This window comes from Convolutriloba macropyga, chromosome 15, assembly GCF_964194025.1.
Source record: "Convolutriloba macropyga chromosome 15, txConMacr16.3, whole genome shotgun sequence".
Taxonomy (NCBI): Eukaryota; Metazoa; Xenacoelomorpha; order Acoela; family Convolutidae; genus Convolutriloba; species Convolutriloba macropyga.
The window spans coordinates 15,661,709-15,677,125 of NC_134482.1; the positions used below are offsets into that span (position 1 = coordinate 15,661,709).

General features: G+C 38.7%; 2 protein-coding genes across 2 annotated transcripts in view; both read left to right on the forward strand.

The window, feature by feature from the left end:
- Positions 1 to 15,417, forward strand: part of LOC142354050 (uncharacterized) — a 110,644-nt gene that overhangs the window by 91,740 nt on the left and 3,487 nt on the right. The window contains exon 2 of the mRNA XM_075406319.1: positions 14,222 to 14,407. Coding sequence (XP_075262434.1) covers positions 14,269 to 14,407 — 139 coding nt within the window. The 5' untranslated portion in view covers positions 14,222 to 14,268. The remainder of the gene's footprint in view (positions 1 to 14,221; positions 14,408 to 15,417) is intronic.
- On the forward strand, positions 1,128 to 10,560 carry LOC142354646 (suppressor of SWI4 1 homolog). The gene is made up of 3 exons (XM_075406992.1): positions 1,128 to 1,805; positions 9,362 to 9,617; positions 10,247 to 10,560. The coding sequence occupies exons 1-3, from the start codon at positions 1,131 to 1,133 to the stop codon at positions 10,483 to 10,485; spliced, it is 1,170 nt and encodes a 389-aa protein (XP_075263107.1). The 5' UTR covers positions 1,128 to 1,130; the 3' UTR covers positions 10,486 to 10,560.

The following is a 15,417-nucleotide window of genomic DNA, read 5'->3' on the forward strand; positions in this document are numbered from 1 at the left end:
TTATCACGTTTTTCAGCAAATTTTCTGTTAATTTGCAATTGATTTCTTTTTCTTAAATTTTTTGGTCATTTTCGAGTTAATCGTCGATCTTCAAGGGCCAATGAATATTTTTCAGGTCTTGCAGATGAAATACTGGACAGATTTCAGAAACAAAAATTGATTTCGAACATATTTTTGAAATAGGTATTTTTAAAGGGAAAAAATTGCCATAGGTTTGAAAGCTTCGAGTTTTAGCAATGAGTATAATTTGTTTAATTTTGATTCTTTTAATTTCTCAATTTTTTGAGATGATTTTGTTTTTGCTCTGGCTGGAATTGTTCAGTTGATCTGCTGGTCAGGTAGAGTACGTCTGTGTTTTTCATTCAATTCTTTGAATTGTATTTCAGGACTTGTCCTGTTATGTTTTTTTTACTTCGTCGTACTTTTTTTCGCTTTACCATTTCCCGCTTTTTCGACATTCTGCGTGAAATCTTTTTGACTTCTCTAGGCTAGTTTCTCTCTTCTCTCATTCTGCTAAAAGTGAATTTGAAAATCAGTTGCTCAGCAAAGCAATTCAAAATGAACAGAGTCAGTATAAAAAATTGAAGTCAGAAATAGAAACGGGATAAGCCCATAAAGCCCAATTTTAGATGCCCGCTATTTGAACGTCGTTCCTATAAGTCTTAGTTACCATCTCTTATGCTTATTGGTATTGATAATAGCCCCTGTAGCCTCTCTCTAAGAAACAGAAGTATGTTCAGCTACGAAGAAATGCCATCAAAATAAATCGACTTAAAAAATGTTTTTGAACAAAAATCTTTTTTTTTTCAATATCTTCTATTCTTTCGATCCCAATCATGCTTATTGGAATCAACGGCGGCTATTTTCCGGCAATCTGCCGGGTATGTTTTTTTAATCCTTGCTGCGTAACTTTTTCTTGCTGTGTTTTCATCAGGCTTAAAAAGTTAAAAACGGAAACCTTATTCACCGGCTGGGAGAGTTGAGCTAGTAATTTAAAGTTTGTAACGTCAGTGAATCCGTCGAAAGTATGATCCCTTAACCTTAAAAGTTTGAAGGCAACACTTTGAAGTCATAAGTTGGTTTGAACTCTTTATTTTTATAAAAGAACAAATTCCTTATTTTAGGTCGTAATGAGTTCCAAAATTCGGAAAAAGAAAAAGTTCAAAGCAACCGGCCAAAGTGACGAACCTGATGACCAGAAACTAGCGCCTCATTCGTTTATCATAACCAGAGGAAAGGTTTCAAAACCTTTGGGCGAACTCATGGAATCGTTGCGAAAAGTCATGTCACCATACACGGCCTCAAATCTTAAAACGACCTCTAAAAATGTCCTCAAAGACTACGTAGCAATTGCTGGACCTCTTCAAGTTTCACATTTGATCATTTTGTCGCAGACTAAAGTGTCGCCGGTTATGAAAATAGCACGTTTGCCTCAAGGTCCGACTGTTTATTTTCGTATCAATAGTTTTAGCACCATAGGTGACGTTTTAACACATGTCGAGGGCTCAAGTTTAGGTGATAAATTGTACCATTATCAACCCTTAGTAGCCGTGAACAACTTTGACTACTCTTTAAACCATCACGTGTTGACGTCCTCAATGTTGCAAAACATGTTCCCGAAGTTGAACGTGACCAAATTGAACCTGAACAAAATCAAACGATGTGTTTTATTCCATTACGACTCAACTCAGGACGTGATTGAGTTCCGGCAGTACCGAATCCAACTTTTGGCTCCTGATATGTCGAGAAGTGTGAAAAAATTGACGGGTAGTTTAGCAAATACACCCGATTTGAGCAGTTACAAGGTACTGTTTAATCTGTTATCTCACAAATTAGGATTTTGTTGCGTTGCTGACAACATCAAACTGCGCACGCTGAATAATTTAAGGCTTCAGTTTTTTGTGAACGTATAGGATGTGTTTTGTCCAATCAAATTATATCAAGCAGCAGTGGCAAAATGCCATTACATGGATGTAAACATAGTAATTATAGGAAACTGTGAATTAAGATTTTTCACTTGCTGCACCCTTCAAAGTATTTCAGCCGGGTTAAACCACCCATCACCCCCGCCCCATCACCATACCAGCAGACCACTACCACCCACCAACAAAACCACCCACTCCAGCCCCTCGAAGTTTAAATTGATAATAAATAAATAAGATAACTTGTGTTTGTTAACTAGGGGTTTACTTCATTGAAGTAAGGGAAATTCGTACATAAAGTGCTGAAAAGTTTGAAGAAATACAAGCAAGCATCACTCTAGCCAATAACAGCAAAAGCTCTAATTTGGTATTTACGATTAATGGTTCTCTTTTTTTTTAAGCTTCTAGACAATCATTAAATTAAACACTAGAACCAAAAATAATTAACTTGGTTAACAAAACGGTGATTGTCAATACAACAGATCAACAGTTTATGAATCTCATTTCGTCGGCATTTTTTTATTTTTCACATGTAAAATGTATGTTTTTATTCTCCCCACTTTGGTCAGGTAAGAATAAAAAATACTAGATATGCACATTGATAAGTCTCCCGTTTGTTGCAATCGTTTTGGCGACTTATCATTAAAGGACCAATCTCGACTCTTCTGATTCTGAATTTGTTAAATCTGGCAATAAAGAGCGTGTCAAAATCATTGAGGCAGACCCCTTGATCTTATCTGTCGACAATGATTGCAACAGTACTGGATCAACCATCTCCCCTCCGAGCAGTCGAGCACCCAAAAAGCAAAACAGTCTACTATGGAGCCCGTGCCAGCAACATTTCCGCTGATCCCCGAATAGCGGTGATTGACAAGGATTGCATTAGTTTACAGAAAGCTACAGACAACCCCTGCGCTTGGAAGGAACGATTGTCACTTAACACAGCCAACCGCTTGAGTGTTTTCTTGAAGGTTGCCGATATCCCGCCAAGGACTTCAATTGCAAGGGGATTAAATGTGATTCCCATCTTTGCGCAGTTATCGTCGTGGAGACAATATTTTCTTTCATCTGCTGCATCAAGTGCGTATCCTGCCTTTGTAGCCGCATTAGTGAGAGAGTTGGATTGCAGCGACGAAGTAGCAGTTTCATCAAATGCAGCAGGTTTTCCCGCTTTCCAAGTAGGGACAAAGATGTCTCCAGGGCGTGACTGGCTTTCTGGAATTAGGTTCTTTTTTTCCACTACTGGTGAGAGATTCGCAGATGAGCAAGCAGACACTAATTTATCTCGAATACGGTCATGTCTTGCAATTGCGTCTCCCCGACCGTGACACGCAATGGCATGATCCCCATAGATGTCAAGAACTCCTGCTTTACAGAACGGGCACTTCCTTTCGGCGTCGTAGACAGGGACACCCAACCTGTACTTTGCACTAATTCTAAACTCATTGGGTGCCATATGAAGCCCAAGAGCTGGAATGGGGGGAGCAGACAACCAAGCTAGAGCATGTCGGACAGACAATGAGAGAAGTCGGGCGGATTCTCTCTCACAAGCTAGATTCTCTTTGAGAACATGAAATTTTTCATTATCAAGAGAATGAATGCTGAATCGTCTTTTGTGAGAGGTTTGAAATGTCTAGTTGTGCTATACTGGAATAAAGATCCTGAAAAACTTTTTGGGCTCTCACCGGTTATTTTGGAAGTAAGATCTTCAGAGGAGAGAACAGAGCCAACGTATGATGCTTTATACTGGTCTTGGCATTGGCGAACACCCAAACCTGAAAGGGTTATGGTTAGGGTTGCTTGAGTCCAGGATTCTTCTGGAAGAACAGTTCCAAGGATTTTCTCAAGTTTTTCGCGCTGTTGGGCATCAAATTCTTTTAGGGATTTAATAACTGGACGTGTGGGCGTTTGACAACGCAAAGAATACACCATTTTGGGGGACCCAATACAGTGGCGTAGGATACCTAGGGCGCACTGAGGGTCATCAAGATAGTCCAACTTTTCGAAAAGTACCCCTATTTTCCCTATCCTTTCGTTAAGTTTCATGCAGACAAACTCTGGGGTTCCTAACGCAGCTCCAAGAACCTCAAGGCCCGAAATATCATTTCGTTTTATTCTTGTATCCAGTCTGTCTAAATCTACCGTGGACCACAGTTCGCACTTATCGACCCTGATGTGGAGGACGCGATCAGGTCCGAGCTGGCATAAAAGATCCCAAGATCTAATGAGATCGTCCTCTGAGCCCACCAAGAGCCCGTCATCTAGATACCAGGAATGCTGTTGAAGCTCTGGCGCAGTTTCCTGAATTTTTTCTATAATGGGCCAGAGCGTCAGGGAGAAAAGCAAAGGGCCTAATGGGTCGCCTTGTTGGATACCGCTTTCACTGCTAACAACAAATTTGTCATAGAATAATTGGCTGTGTTGTGAACAGCCAATCTTTCAGCATTTCACTGCGTTTTATCGAATTGAATGCATTGCAAAAGTCAATTTGCAAAATACCCGAGGAACTGGACGAGGTGAGTATTTTTTCATACGAAATCTTTGTCGAATGTATGATGGCTTCCGCTCCTCCCTTCACTCCCACACCCAATTGCAGGCTCTGGAAAAGTTCCTTTGCTTCTAAATTTGCTTCCTTGGCTAAACATTTAGCTATTAGCCTTCTCAAGACTTCTCCGACTTCGATAGGGCGAATACCGCCTTTCTTTTTCAGCAAGGTTGATAAAGATGCACTACATAGAGCTTGTGAAACAAATTCGGGAAGTTCCCCACGGCAGCTTATGTTTACAAGCTTAGTCAGTACTCTCAAAGCAACTTGTGACTGATCTGAAGCGGTACACTGTACAGCATGCAGAAGATGTTCGGGAAACATTTTTGAAGGAACAGCTGCTGTAAATCTTGAAAACGAGTTCAGCTGTTCCGAAACATTTTCCTCACTGAATTGATAGGCTTGTGATGAAAAATTTTGGACTACAATAGGCTTTTCTTCAGGGGGATGCATTTTTTTCAAACTATCGAGAGTTGCCTTGTTGACTGGTGCAAAACCATCAGAAGCCAAAACTTTTGCTGCTCTGCGATATTGGCCCTGGAAACACAAATTTTTTGCACGTTTGATAATCTCTTCGGAGTTTGTATCGTTTGATCGTTTTGATTGTTTCAAAGAGCAAGCTTCGTTCCATAGCCCTCCAAAGTCTCCGCTGTTCCAGCGATTAATTCTTTCTAGAATTCTTTGGTCGTTGTTCCGCCTGTGTTTTTGCCCGCCTCTGTTACTGGCACGTAAAATGCATTTAGACAATCCGAAGAGTTTTCTCTAGTTTATTTCTGTATTAGGATCTTCAATGCAATCAGTAATGACGTCAGAGAAAAGCTCTGACCATTTGTACCGTACATTGATAGGGACATAGCGGATAGTCGGGACTTTAGTGTGAAGCAACGTTTTCATATCTGGAAGGTTACCATCTGTTCTAATTCTTTCGGAGTTCAAACCTGTTAATGCTTCGTTTACATAGAGTGCGCTCTCGGCATTAATTAGCAGATCGTCAATTTTGTCTGATAGTTCCTTGGAGATTCTTTTCAATTTACTTAAAGGTTTTTTGACTAACTTTCGTTTCTTCCAAAAGATGTTCTAATACCTGGATCTTATATAATTTGTCGGCTGTGTCAGGAATGAATAAAATAGAGCCAGGTGAAATGTGGAACTTATTTTCTATTGTAAGGTTGGACATCGGTTGAGTTAAACCACTGCTTGGGATGGGATTTACCTCATTCTCGGAACGAATGTCTGTCTTAGGTGAATTTTCAATTGTCAAAGCTTCTTTTGCTCTTAAATTGTACTTCATTTTTGAGCGTGCGAAAAACTGTTTATAAGAAAAGAATATACTACATCTTCTCTTTATAGACTGCCCTAGTACCAAAAACTGGAATTATCTCACCGGGGAATCTGCAACTTGAGACTGATAGAGTTGTTCCACTCGGTGGGACTTCGGCCCCCATAGCAACACACTGCTGAGTCGACTTCTTGTTGGTTCTCTATATTGAAATTGTTTTTGTGCTACATTTATTCCAAAACTTCGCTGTTGTGGTATATGTAAATGCGCATTATTCGTATTAACGTGTATGTCCTAATATGTAAAAAGTGTTCAAATCCTATAACATGTATCAATAAGGGGTTCAAAATTGCGTAGGGGTCTGCTTTAGTTCACCATTGGAAATTGATATCAGAAAGGTTTCCGACATTCTAACCGCTGTTTCTTTTATAGTTTCCCAATAGTAATTATTGGCTACTCTCGGATTGTTGTTTAGATAAAAACGTCGTCAGCTCCCGTATAAATTAAAGTAGACCATTTGGTCCATTTTACTCTTAGACTCTAAAAAGACATGCCTCATTACATGTATAAGCGGCCTTGAAGTGTCGGACATGGCGACGAAGGAAAGATTGTTTGTAATTATACAATTTCCTCGGTTGAGTGTCAAATACTCCCCACCCGAAATATTCCGCAGAAAGACATTGCTGACTCACCAGTGCTGTGTTGCCTTTTATAGTGGACATTTAAACTTCACTAGTTTACATGCTCTAAGACACTAGTTTAAAACTAGTGGTGCATCTTAAGACGTTCGTGGGTATTTTTTGAGATGAGTTTTGTTGTTGTAATAGCCTCCAAGAAGATCTCATTGGGTGCTTTTTTCGGGTGGCCTTCCTCTTCTCTTGAGGTTGTAGTGATTTCCGTTCGATCTTGTGAACGTGTTGTGGGCTTCAATCATAAGTCTCGTCCTGGTTCGTGGTCTGCACCCCCACCGAAGTTCTTGACCCAACCGGGGCACACACCCTCTGGGCTGCGTCTGAGTGAGGTGGGTCCCCCTGGCAGCCAGGGCTCATTCGTCCTTCGACGTTTCGTACCGTAAGACTGTTTTTCGACTCGTGAGGAGAACAGGCTAAAACTCCCTCAATTTTTGATCTTTTCGGAGAACTGGTGTACAAAACTCCGTCCTGTTCCTGCTGATCGTTGATGTTGTTTCCATTGTCGTCTACCAATCCGAAGAAGATAGCTACTTCCAAAGGTTTAGTCCAGAGATCTTCAACTTATAGTTCAATGGGATTTGAGGGGCAATGGAAAAGATGAAGGGTTGTGTGACCCTTGGTTCCACACAGCTCACATTCATCAACAACATTTTGGTCGATTTGACTTAAAAAATGTTAAGGTATGGAGCGTAACCGCACCTCAGTTGAGCTAGAGTTCTTCTAGTGCTGCGATATAGCTTCCTTTTGATATCAAGGGTGCTCTAGTACCTGTCAGTTTAGAGTAAGTGTTGTCAACCCAATTTGAAATATCTTCACTGTGGATGTTCTTGACTGCAGTTTTGTAAGCCGCAGTTTTGTGTGTTGTTTCATACTGCAGGTGTTGAATTGCTGGTGTGTAAGTTGTCACGAGTGTCTCCTTGATATTACGCGCGCTATTTACTTTGTTTGTGTGGTGGTCTGCCCTGAAAGGTAGATGAATTCCGGTGAGAAACTGTTTGGACCGAATTGCATTGTTTCTTTGTGGAAGAATCTTCGTTTCTTCATGCAAGTATTCCATCGGGGTCATTCTGACACAACCAATTATTGTTATGAGATCCGTGTTCTGTTTGGTCTGAAGCTTTTGCAGGGTCCAGATAGGTGCGGCATAATTCAGCACGCTTCTGCCTATCGACTGGTAGGTGACTGTCAGCGTCTCCTTATCACATCCCCAGTCAGTACCGGCAAGTTTCTTGATGATGCTATTACCATGCTGTTATTTCTCACAGACCTTTTCACAATGTATCTCAAAATTCAATTCGCTGTCGAAGACCAGACCAAGAATTTCGGGGTTCTTAACTGTTTCCAGATTCACGCCACCGCTACCTATCTTCGGCTGATAGCTCATTTCTTTCTTCCAGGTGGTGAACGGGGTCACGCTGGATTTAGGAAGACAAAGCACCAATTTCCTTTCAGCCAGGTATTGAGTGTTTCCAGATAACTGTTACATGAGTTTTGAGTACCCGCTGTTAAGAGAAAAAATTGCGATCGAGCAGTGAAAATTTCCGATCGGTCCGTTACGGAGGTTCGAGGTTTAATGTCTTTATTTACTTCTTAAATACAAATTGAATCAGAAGAGGACATAGATAATTAGATCCGTCATGAAACAAGCTTGAAAACCATTTGTAAGTCTAGCACTTAGAAATGCAAAGGCCGTGAGGATTCACGTACTTGCCCTAATTTTTCAAGTGCTCGATTGCAGATTTTTTCACGACAACAGCAACAACAAAAAAAGTTACAACAGTCACTACAGAATATTTTTCAGATATTGCGGGTCAGATATTGCGGTATTCCTAAAAACTCTATCGCAGGTCAGATATTGCGATATTCCTAAAAACAAGCCCGCCCAATCATCCAAAATCCCAATCTGGCCAGTTTTTCTGCTTTTTGGTACATTTACAACGTTCCCAAGGTCGAAATACTACATTATGGATGGGTCTTTTTGTACCATCAGAAAGTGGTTTGTTCCAGTTTGCTGTGGTGTATGTTGGAAAACTTTTAAAAAATCATGACACGTTACGAAATTATGGGGTCATTCAAAATTTTCGATCGAAATGTGCTCGGAACTGTGAAAAATTATTGAAAGACTAGTGACACTTGTGAATTTTCGTAACATCAGTGACATTTCAATATAACAGTAGTAGATTTTGAAATTTTGCGGACTATTAGGGCATCAGTGGTGGAGAGTTCGAGACACCCAACCCGGTGTCTTTGTCGTCGAATTCTACAACTTAGCCTATTTTTAATTATTTCTAGGGCTTCTGGCTCGTAATGATCTATTAAACTATATCTTTAGATTTTTTCGGGTTTAGATTTAGCTCTTATTCGCAGCTCGAGTCTGTTATAAAACAACAGCCGTTCGAAACTTGACAAATGAACTATTTCCCGAAACCTTAGTTGTATGACTAACTCAGATTTTGCTCCTTTTTGATTATCTGTTTATGTATTTTTATGGTAACTCATTGTCAATCGCTAATTCCAATAATTATGCTCTTGTAGTTTGTTTAGTCTTGCATACCAATCCTATTTCCATTGAACATTGGTTTTTCCGCTTGGAGTTCATAAATCAATTAGTATGTATTACGATAAGTTCACGTCATTTGAATTATAGTTCTGTTGCAATATATTCATGGCGAGATCTTCGTGCCATAAAATTTGTGGGCAGGAATGGGAAATTCTTCACTAAAAATAGCATGGGAACATCAAATTCAAACATTTTAGGTGACTTATTAGAATCAGATTCACCGACTTAAAATTATGCGAAATGTGGGTTGGGGGAACGAAATTATAATGAAACTTGGTTCTTTTACAAGGAGTTTAATAGTTTTATGCAAGCTCTTTCTGTTGTAAGTGAATTCAAGTTTAGAATTAAGATTCTATTTTTCAGGACATAGCGGACTTTGTGATGAAAAGTGGATTTTCCTCCGCTGGGTCTGACATGGAATTAACCCAGATTGTAGAATCTGCTAATCCAACTAGTGGTGATGATTCAACTGGACTGGCGACCACCCAAAGTCGCTTGATAAACAACCCCTCAGAAGATGCACCCAAGAAGAAGAAACTAAAATCTCGACGACGTCTGGCAGTTCGCCTGATAGAGTTTGGACCTCGAATGCAGTTAAAGTTGTACAAGATTGAACAAGGTAATTTAAAACAGTGAGTTGAAGTCATTGCAGAATTCTGCTGGATTTTTAATGTTCTCTGGTTTTTTTCCTGATTGATAGTCGTTTTGCAATTTGTAATTGAAGCGTCAAGTAATAAATGTAACCACAAGCGTGGCTGTCTTATAGCGTCAAGGCTTGCAGATTTTTTTTCCAGAATTTAATTATGTGCCCGAGAAAAAAATGGGTTCCTTAGTTTTTTTTCTCTTAGTGGAATTTCTAGAATATGGGTTTCACCTAGTTGACTTAGAAAAATCAGCAACTAAAACCTTAAAGAATTCATACCATAGCAAGAGATGATTTAATGCAAAAACTTGTCCGCAGCATTGCGAAATAAAGTTGCAGCTTCTCCCCCCCCCCCCCCCCCCATCAGCGTTCATAAGTTAGATAATGAGTTACTATCCTATTAAATTCACGTGCTTTGTAACTTGGGCGGGAGAGGGGGGGGGGGTTGAGTAGTGGAGTATAGTGGCAACAACGGAAGCGATTCTGAAGTTTATCCCAGTCCAGATATGGCAACTAAGCGATTGTAAATAGAAATGAAATTGCGCCCCCCCCCCCCCCCCAGAAATTTATTTTTCATTACAACTCGTAATTTGTTCGATTTTCAGGCATATGTGAAGGTGAAGTGTTGTACCATTCCGTCTTCTCAAAAAGTCCAGAAGAAATGGACCAACTAATCGAGAAACACAAATTTAGAAGGAAGCGACCCAGACACCAGTTCTCGGTTCACAACCCAAACCGCCCCCCTCCAGGTGTTGAAACTGAAGATGGCAACGGGGACTCTAAGAAGGTCAAATTTGGTTTCCAAAAAATGAGCAATGTCGCCAAGAAACCTGAAGCTGAATGAGCTGTTTGATATTTGTGTTCGTATAAGTTGATTGAAATTTTCAAACATGCGAATAAAAAGTTTTTCTTGTTTGTATTTGTTTTTGTTGAGGGTTTGTGTAGCAAGTTGATTGTGCGTAGTAAGTGCTTATTTGAGCCACCTTTATGATTCAGTTGTGAAAAATGGCCTGCAATTTAGTTGAATTTTTATTTTGTGAGCTACAAGTTGAGTTGATATAAAAAACTTGGGCTATTTTGAACAAAATTGATTTTAATTTTTTCAGAAAATAGTTGATGTCATATTTCCCTCAATTTTTTTGAATCAAGGTTTTAATTCAGACAATTTAAGTTTTGTGTAATCGTGGTTGATTAAAAATGCTAACAGATAAACCTCAATCAGATGCCCAGATTAGCAGCGCTTTGGATCACATTTCTTCTTTAGGTACTGTTTTGGTTTTCGATACGGTCACGCCCTTATTTCGTGCCTTATAGTTACGTGATGTTTTCCTAGAATAAAGCCCTAAATTTCCTTAAATAGTTGCTATAATTCGGTTCAGATTTAAATAGTTCTCAAGGTCATATTTGTTCCGTATGTCCATCTACGACTGTGACCCTATTTTGTTCGTTAATTGAAAACAACCGCAGAATGACAGATTACTGATAAACATTTTACGTAACCCAAAGTCTTAACATTTACCTTTTTATGTTCGATGAAGATGAATTTGTATAATTTGTTAATCTGCAGAGAAATTATGTACTTGGTGAAGTAATTATGCTGATAGAGTACGTGCTAACACGGGAATGTATATGTACTTAATCAACATCGTGAATCGTACAAAAGCCGGAGAGTGCCCAACTTGATGATCAGTAAATATTTACGAAGGAGCAGAACAACTTGGAGAACCAGCCTGATAACCAGTTGAAAAATTCGTTAAAATGTCCAGTAAAACCCCTTATTCTTTCTTTAAGTATTCTCTATTAAACTAGACTAATGAATTGAAAGATTTTTACAATTTTTAAATTCCATATTCGGAATAATTATCCGTTCTTTCAGTTATTTAATTTTTCCTTTATTCCTTTGACACGATCATTGAGAGTAGCTTAGAACAAGATTCAGTACATCCTTTGCAACCACGACGAAATTTGTGTTTGTGTCTTTGGGGCAGCCATTCAGTAGTGGTTTAGTGGACAATAACTGTCTCAATGTCTACAACATCGGCAACATCGGACTTTAAACGGCACAGGGTATTTACAAATGTGGATATTGCGATCAACTGAATTTGTAAAATAAATTTCTGAAGCTTTATTTGAGTGTATTTATAAAGAACAAATTCTTCCTGCTGTAAATAACTATATTTAACTATAATTATTTAACTATATTTTACTATATAAATAACTATAAATTATTATAGTAATACGCAAGCTTGAATGCTAACTGCATTTACACCCTGGAGTCATAGAGCTATTGTAATTTATGTGCAAAATAATGATGGTAAACGTGTTGTAATTCGATGGGTAGCATAAAGTGAAATCCACTTAGAACTGACAGTGATATTAAGCTGATATTGAGCCGCATATATTCTAATGATTGAGAAAGTGTTTTCAGTATTCATCCAGTTAATCTAAGTGTGCTTAATATCGCTTTAGAACGAAGTTAAGTTACGTTACGAAGTGTAATCAATAATGAACGTGCTGGTACTGTTACGACTCGAAGAGGAGTATTTGTATTACACAGGTTTTTACTACTCGAAGAGGAGTCTGGGTTTTACACAGGTTTCCTTTAAAGCTGAAGCAAGTTTGTTCGTGACTTGAATTCTGATTTCTTTTTTAATAGCTGCACAGCGATAGCTTGGGCTATTATTGGCCTTCTCTTGGTTTTTTACAATTCAAAGAATTTGAATTGTATTGGGGCGCTGTTTTTTTTTTAAGATCTGTTCACACATTTTCATCATTTTTGAAGTCTAATTGGAGTAGTGATTTTGGTCACGCCGGAACAGGAACTGGCGCGAAAAAGCGAGTGGTTTTGCGGCGTGAAATTTATTTGCTCTAGATTTAAAGTAGAGTGAGAAAACGGTGTTTGAACAAAAATTCGCTTTCTCGCTAGTGGTTTTTTGTTCACATGCGGCAATTTCACTTTGATTTTTACAGTTTTTTCAATTTTTTGGATCGGATGTTTTTCTAAATGGTTTTCCCAATCCATTCATAGTCCGTTCTTGGCAAGTTTTCTGTTTAGTCAATGAAAATTCTTTGAATTGTACGTCAGGACTTGCCTGCTATGTTTTTTTTTCGTCAAGATGTTTGTTACGACCATATGACGTCACGACCACTTCAATTCTGCTTTTTGTTCATTCGTTTTTAACTGAAGTAAGTGCTTGACGTTATTTTTCTCTCTTAGCGGAACCAGTTTTTTTGTTCATTCGCGTGATTAATTTTTTGGTCACAATTGACTTACCTCACTCTCAAAAATGACTTCATCACTTTGAAATTGAGTTTTATTTACTTCAATTCAAAGGGATAAGGTAAAATGGTGTGTATCACTCTAATTGAAGGGTGTTTGAGAGCAGCTAATAGAGGCAGCAAAAACTTATACATATTTTTAATCAAAATATAACATATCAGCCTTCAATGAATAGACGAATTTTTGTGGTCTGTCTTTACTGTTTTTTACTGCATATCTACGAAGCTATTGCGGCTATTTTCCGCCAGCTATGTTTTTGAACATTTACCTCTGCGTTCGATGGTTGACTTCTGTTTTCGAACATTGGATTCTTAACTGTAGCTTAATTTGTAATTTATAGTAATTAGGAACGGCTTGTAATAGTCAAGGTAAAAATGTCATTTTTGAGAAATTTTGATCCCCTATATGTCCCTCGTAGTACTTATCTAAACTACAGACCAACCACCTACCTATCAGAACCCCTAGCCTACCCCCGCGCGCCACCCACCCCCTGTGCCAATCCATCAATATCTACCCGCACCCCTTTCTCTCATTCCCAAATGTCAGAAGCTGAACTCAAATGGTACTTCACTACTACAAGCCAAATAAAAGTGAGCCGAAATTGGTGTAATAGTTCTCGTCTACAGCAGGCTGTAATAGATTCGAGCTCCCACTAGTAGATCGAAAGCAATGCTTCTGGCGGCAGCTGGCTATATTGTTCAAATTGTGCGGATCTGATGTAAGATGGGGTTGGGTAAGCCTGAATTTAAAGTCAAAAAGCTGCAACTGCTTAATTGTCTCTAAACTATTGTATCTAATTGTATACGATTCAAAACCAAATAGTTTTCAAAGGAGATTTCGTCTGTTTCATTAATACAATCGTTGTTTTCTTTTTGAGTCTTTCTTTATAGTGTTTCGAGAAGGGCCGTCTACAACTGTCCTTTTTACAACTCTATAATAAGATGCTGGGACAATAGATTGAAGGCGAAAATTGGGATAACAGGTCGAGCAAGCATTGCCATGGCTCGCGAGGCATGACCAAATGAGCTAAAGCTAGGTTTAAGCTTGCAAGCATAGCTTAATTACAGCCAATGAGAATGAATTTAATTTCGATCTACTTTGCCTATTGTAATGTTTTTGATTTGTTGTCCGTTCCATCTATTTTTCAGTCACCGTATAATAATTGTAATGGCTAGTCCCACCTATTATTAATCAATTCAATCTATTATAAGTGCAAAATTGCGCATTAGTTGCTTGCAAAAAAACTCACGATGAAAAGAGCAGGACAGGAACACTCTTCATTAGAGCACCATAATTTTCCAGATTGATGATATTTATACTCAGAATTGACTCTGATGAGATATTGAAATGACAGATTTCAAGATAGGCGACCGGGTATTCGCCCGGGTCAGATCCTACCCCTTCTGGCCTGCGAAAGTGGAACAGTTGCCACACAAGAGCAAGAAGAAACAGTACAAAGTTGTGTTTTACTTCACACTACAGACAGGTAACTATATACAATTTATTCATCTATTATCGTAATAGCCTTCATTATTATCGTTTTAGCCTTCGTTAAGCTTTATAGGCCTTCATTATAGCCATCTATTATCGTTATACCCTTTTGACTGTTTGTCCTCAAAAATAGGATAAACAGGCACAGCCCGGAGGACACTAAGTTCTCTGAAAGACTTGCGGCCCACAAGTTGTTAAGTGTCTAAGTATGCGATTCACCGGGGCACTCTAAGGGACATCCATTCATGATTTGAAGGAGAGTTCTTAGAGTTTCACCCCGCCCCACTTCCTCCTCATCCCCCACTCCCTCCCCATCCCACTCACCACCCCTTCCAGTCCACCTCATTCGACCCATGACCCCGCACACGTCGTTTATACAAAATTGAAAAAGAATCAATTTTCCCAAAAGTAAATAATTTTTTATCTAACTTATGCCGCAGTTCTGGCAGCAGAAAGAGCGTGAAAGTGTTTTTCTACTTTTTGAAAATTTCGAGGGATTCTAATGTACGAGAAAGCAAATAAATTGTTTTAAATTTTGAATGATAGCGAAAAGAATTTTGTAGTAGCTTTTTATTTAAATAAATCACTTTTTAAACCCCTTTTAGAAACATAAAGTCGATAATTTTCTCCAAAAACTTGATTTTAATGTTCGTTATGGCATCTTTGTAGCAGCACAAGAATACTGTTTTTAAATTTATTGTAGTTTCGTGTTGTAATACGGTTGAGATCGAAGGCACGTCAAAACGTTAAAATCTTCATTAAAATTTTAAAATATCTCTTTAAAAAATCGTTTTTGAATTTCTAACTGTCGGTAAAGTTCTTTTTCCTGTCTAGAGGCCGCTACGTACCATCGTCAGGAGAACTTGGTGATCATTACAGGGCATTAATTAGAAATTGTTCTTTTTGGGCCCTTGTAGTATTTTAGAATATACTGTTTTTAATGTTCTCCCTCATGATATGTAGGTTTTATATTTTAACAATCTTTCTGCTATTTTCTGTTGTAAT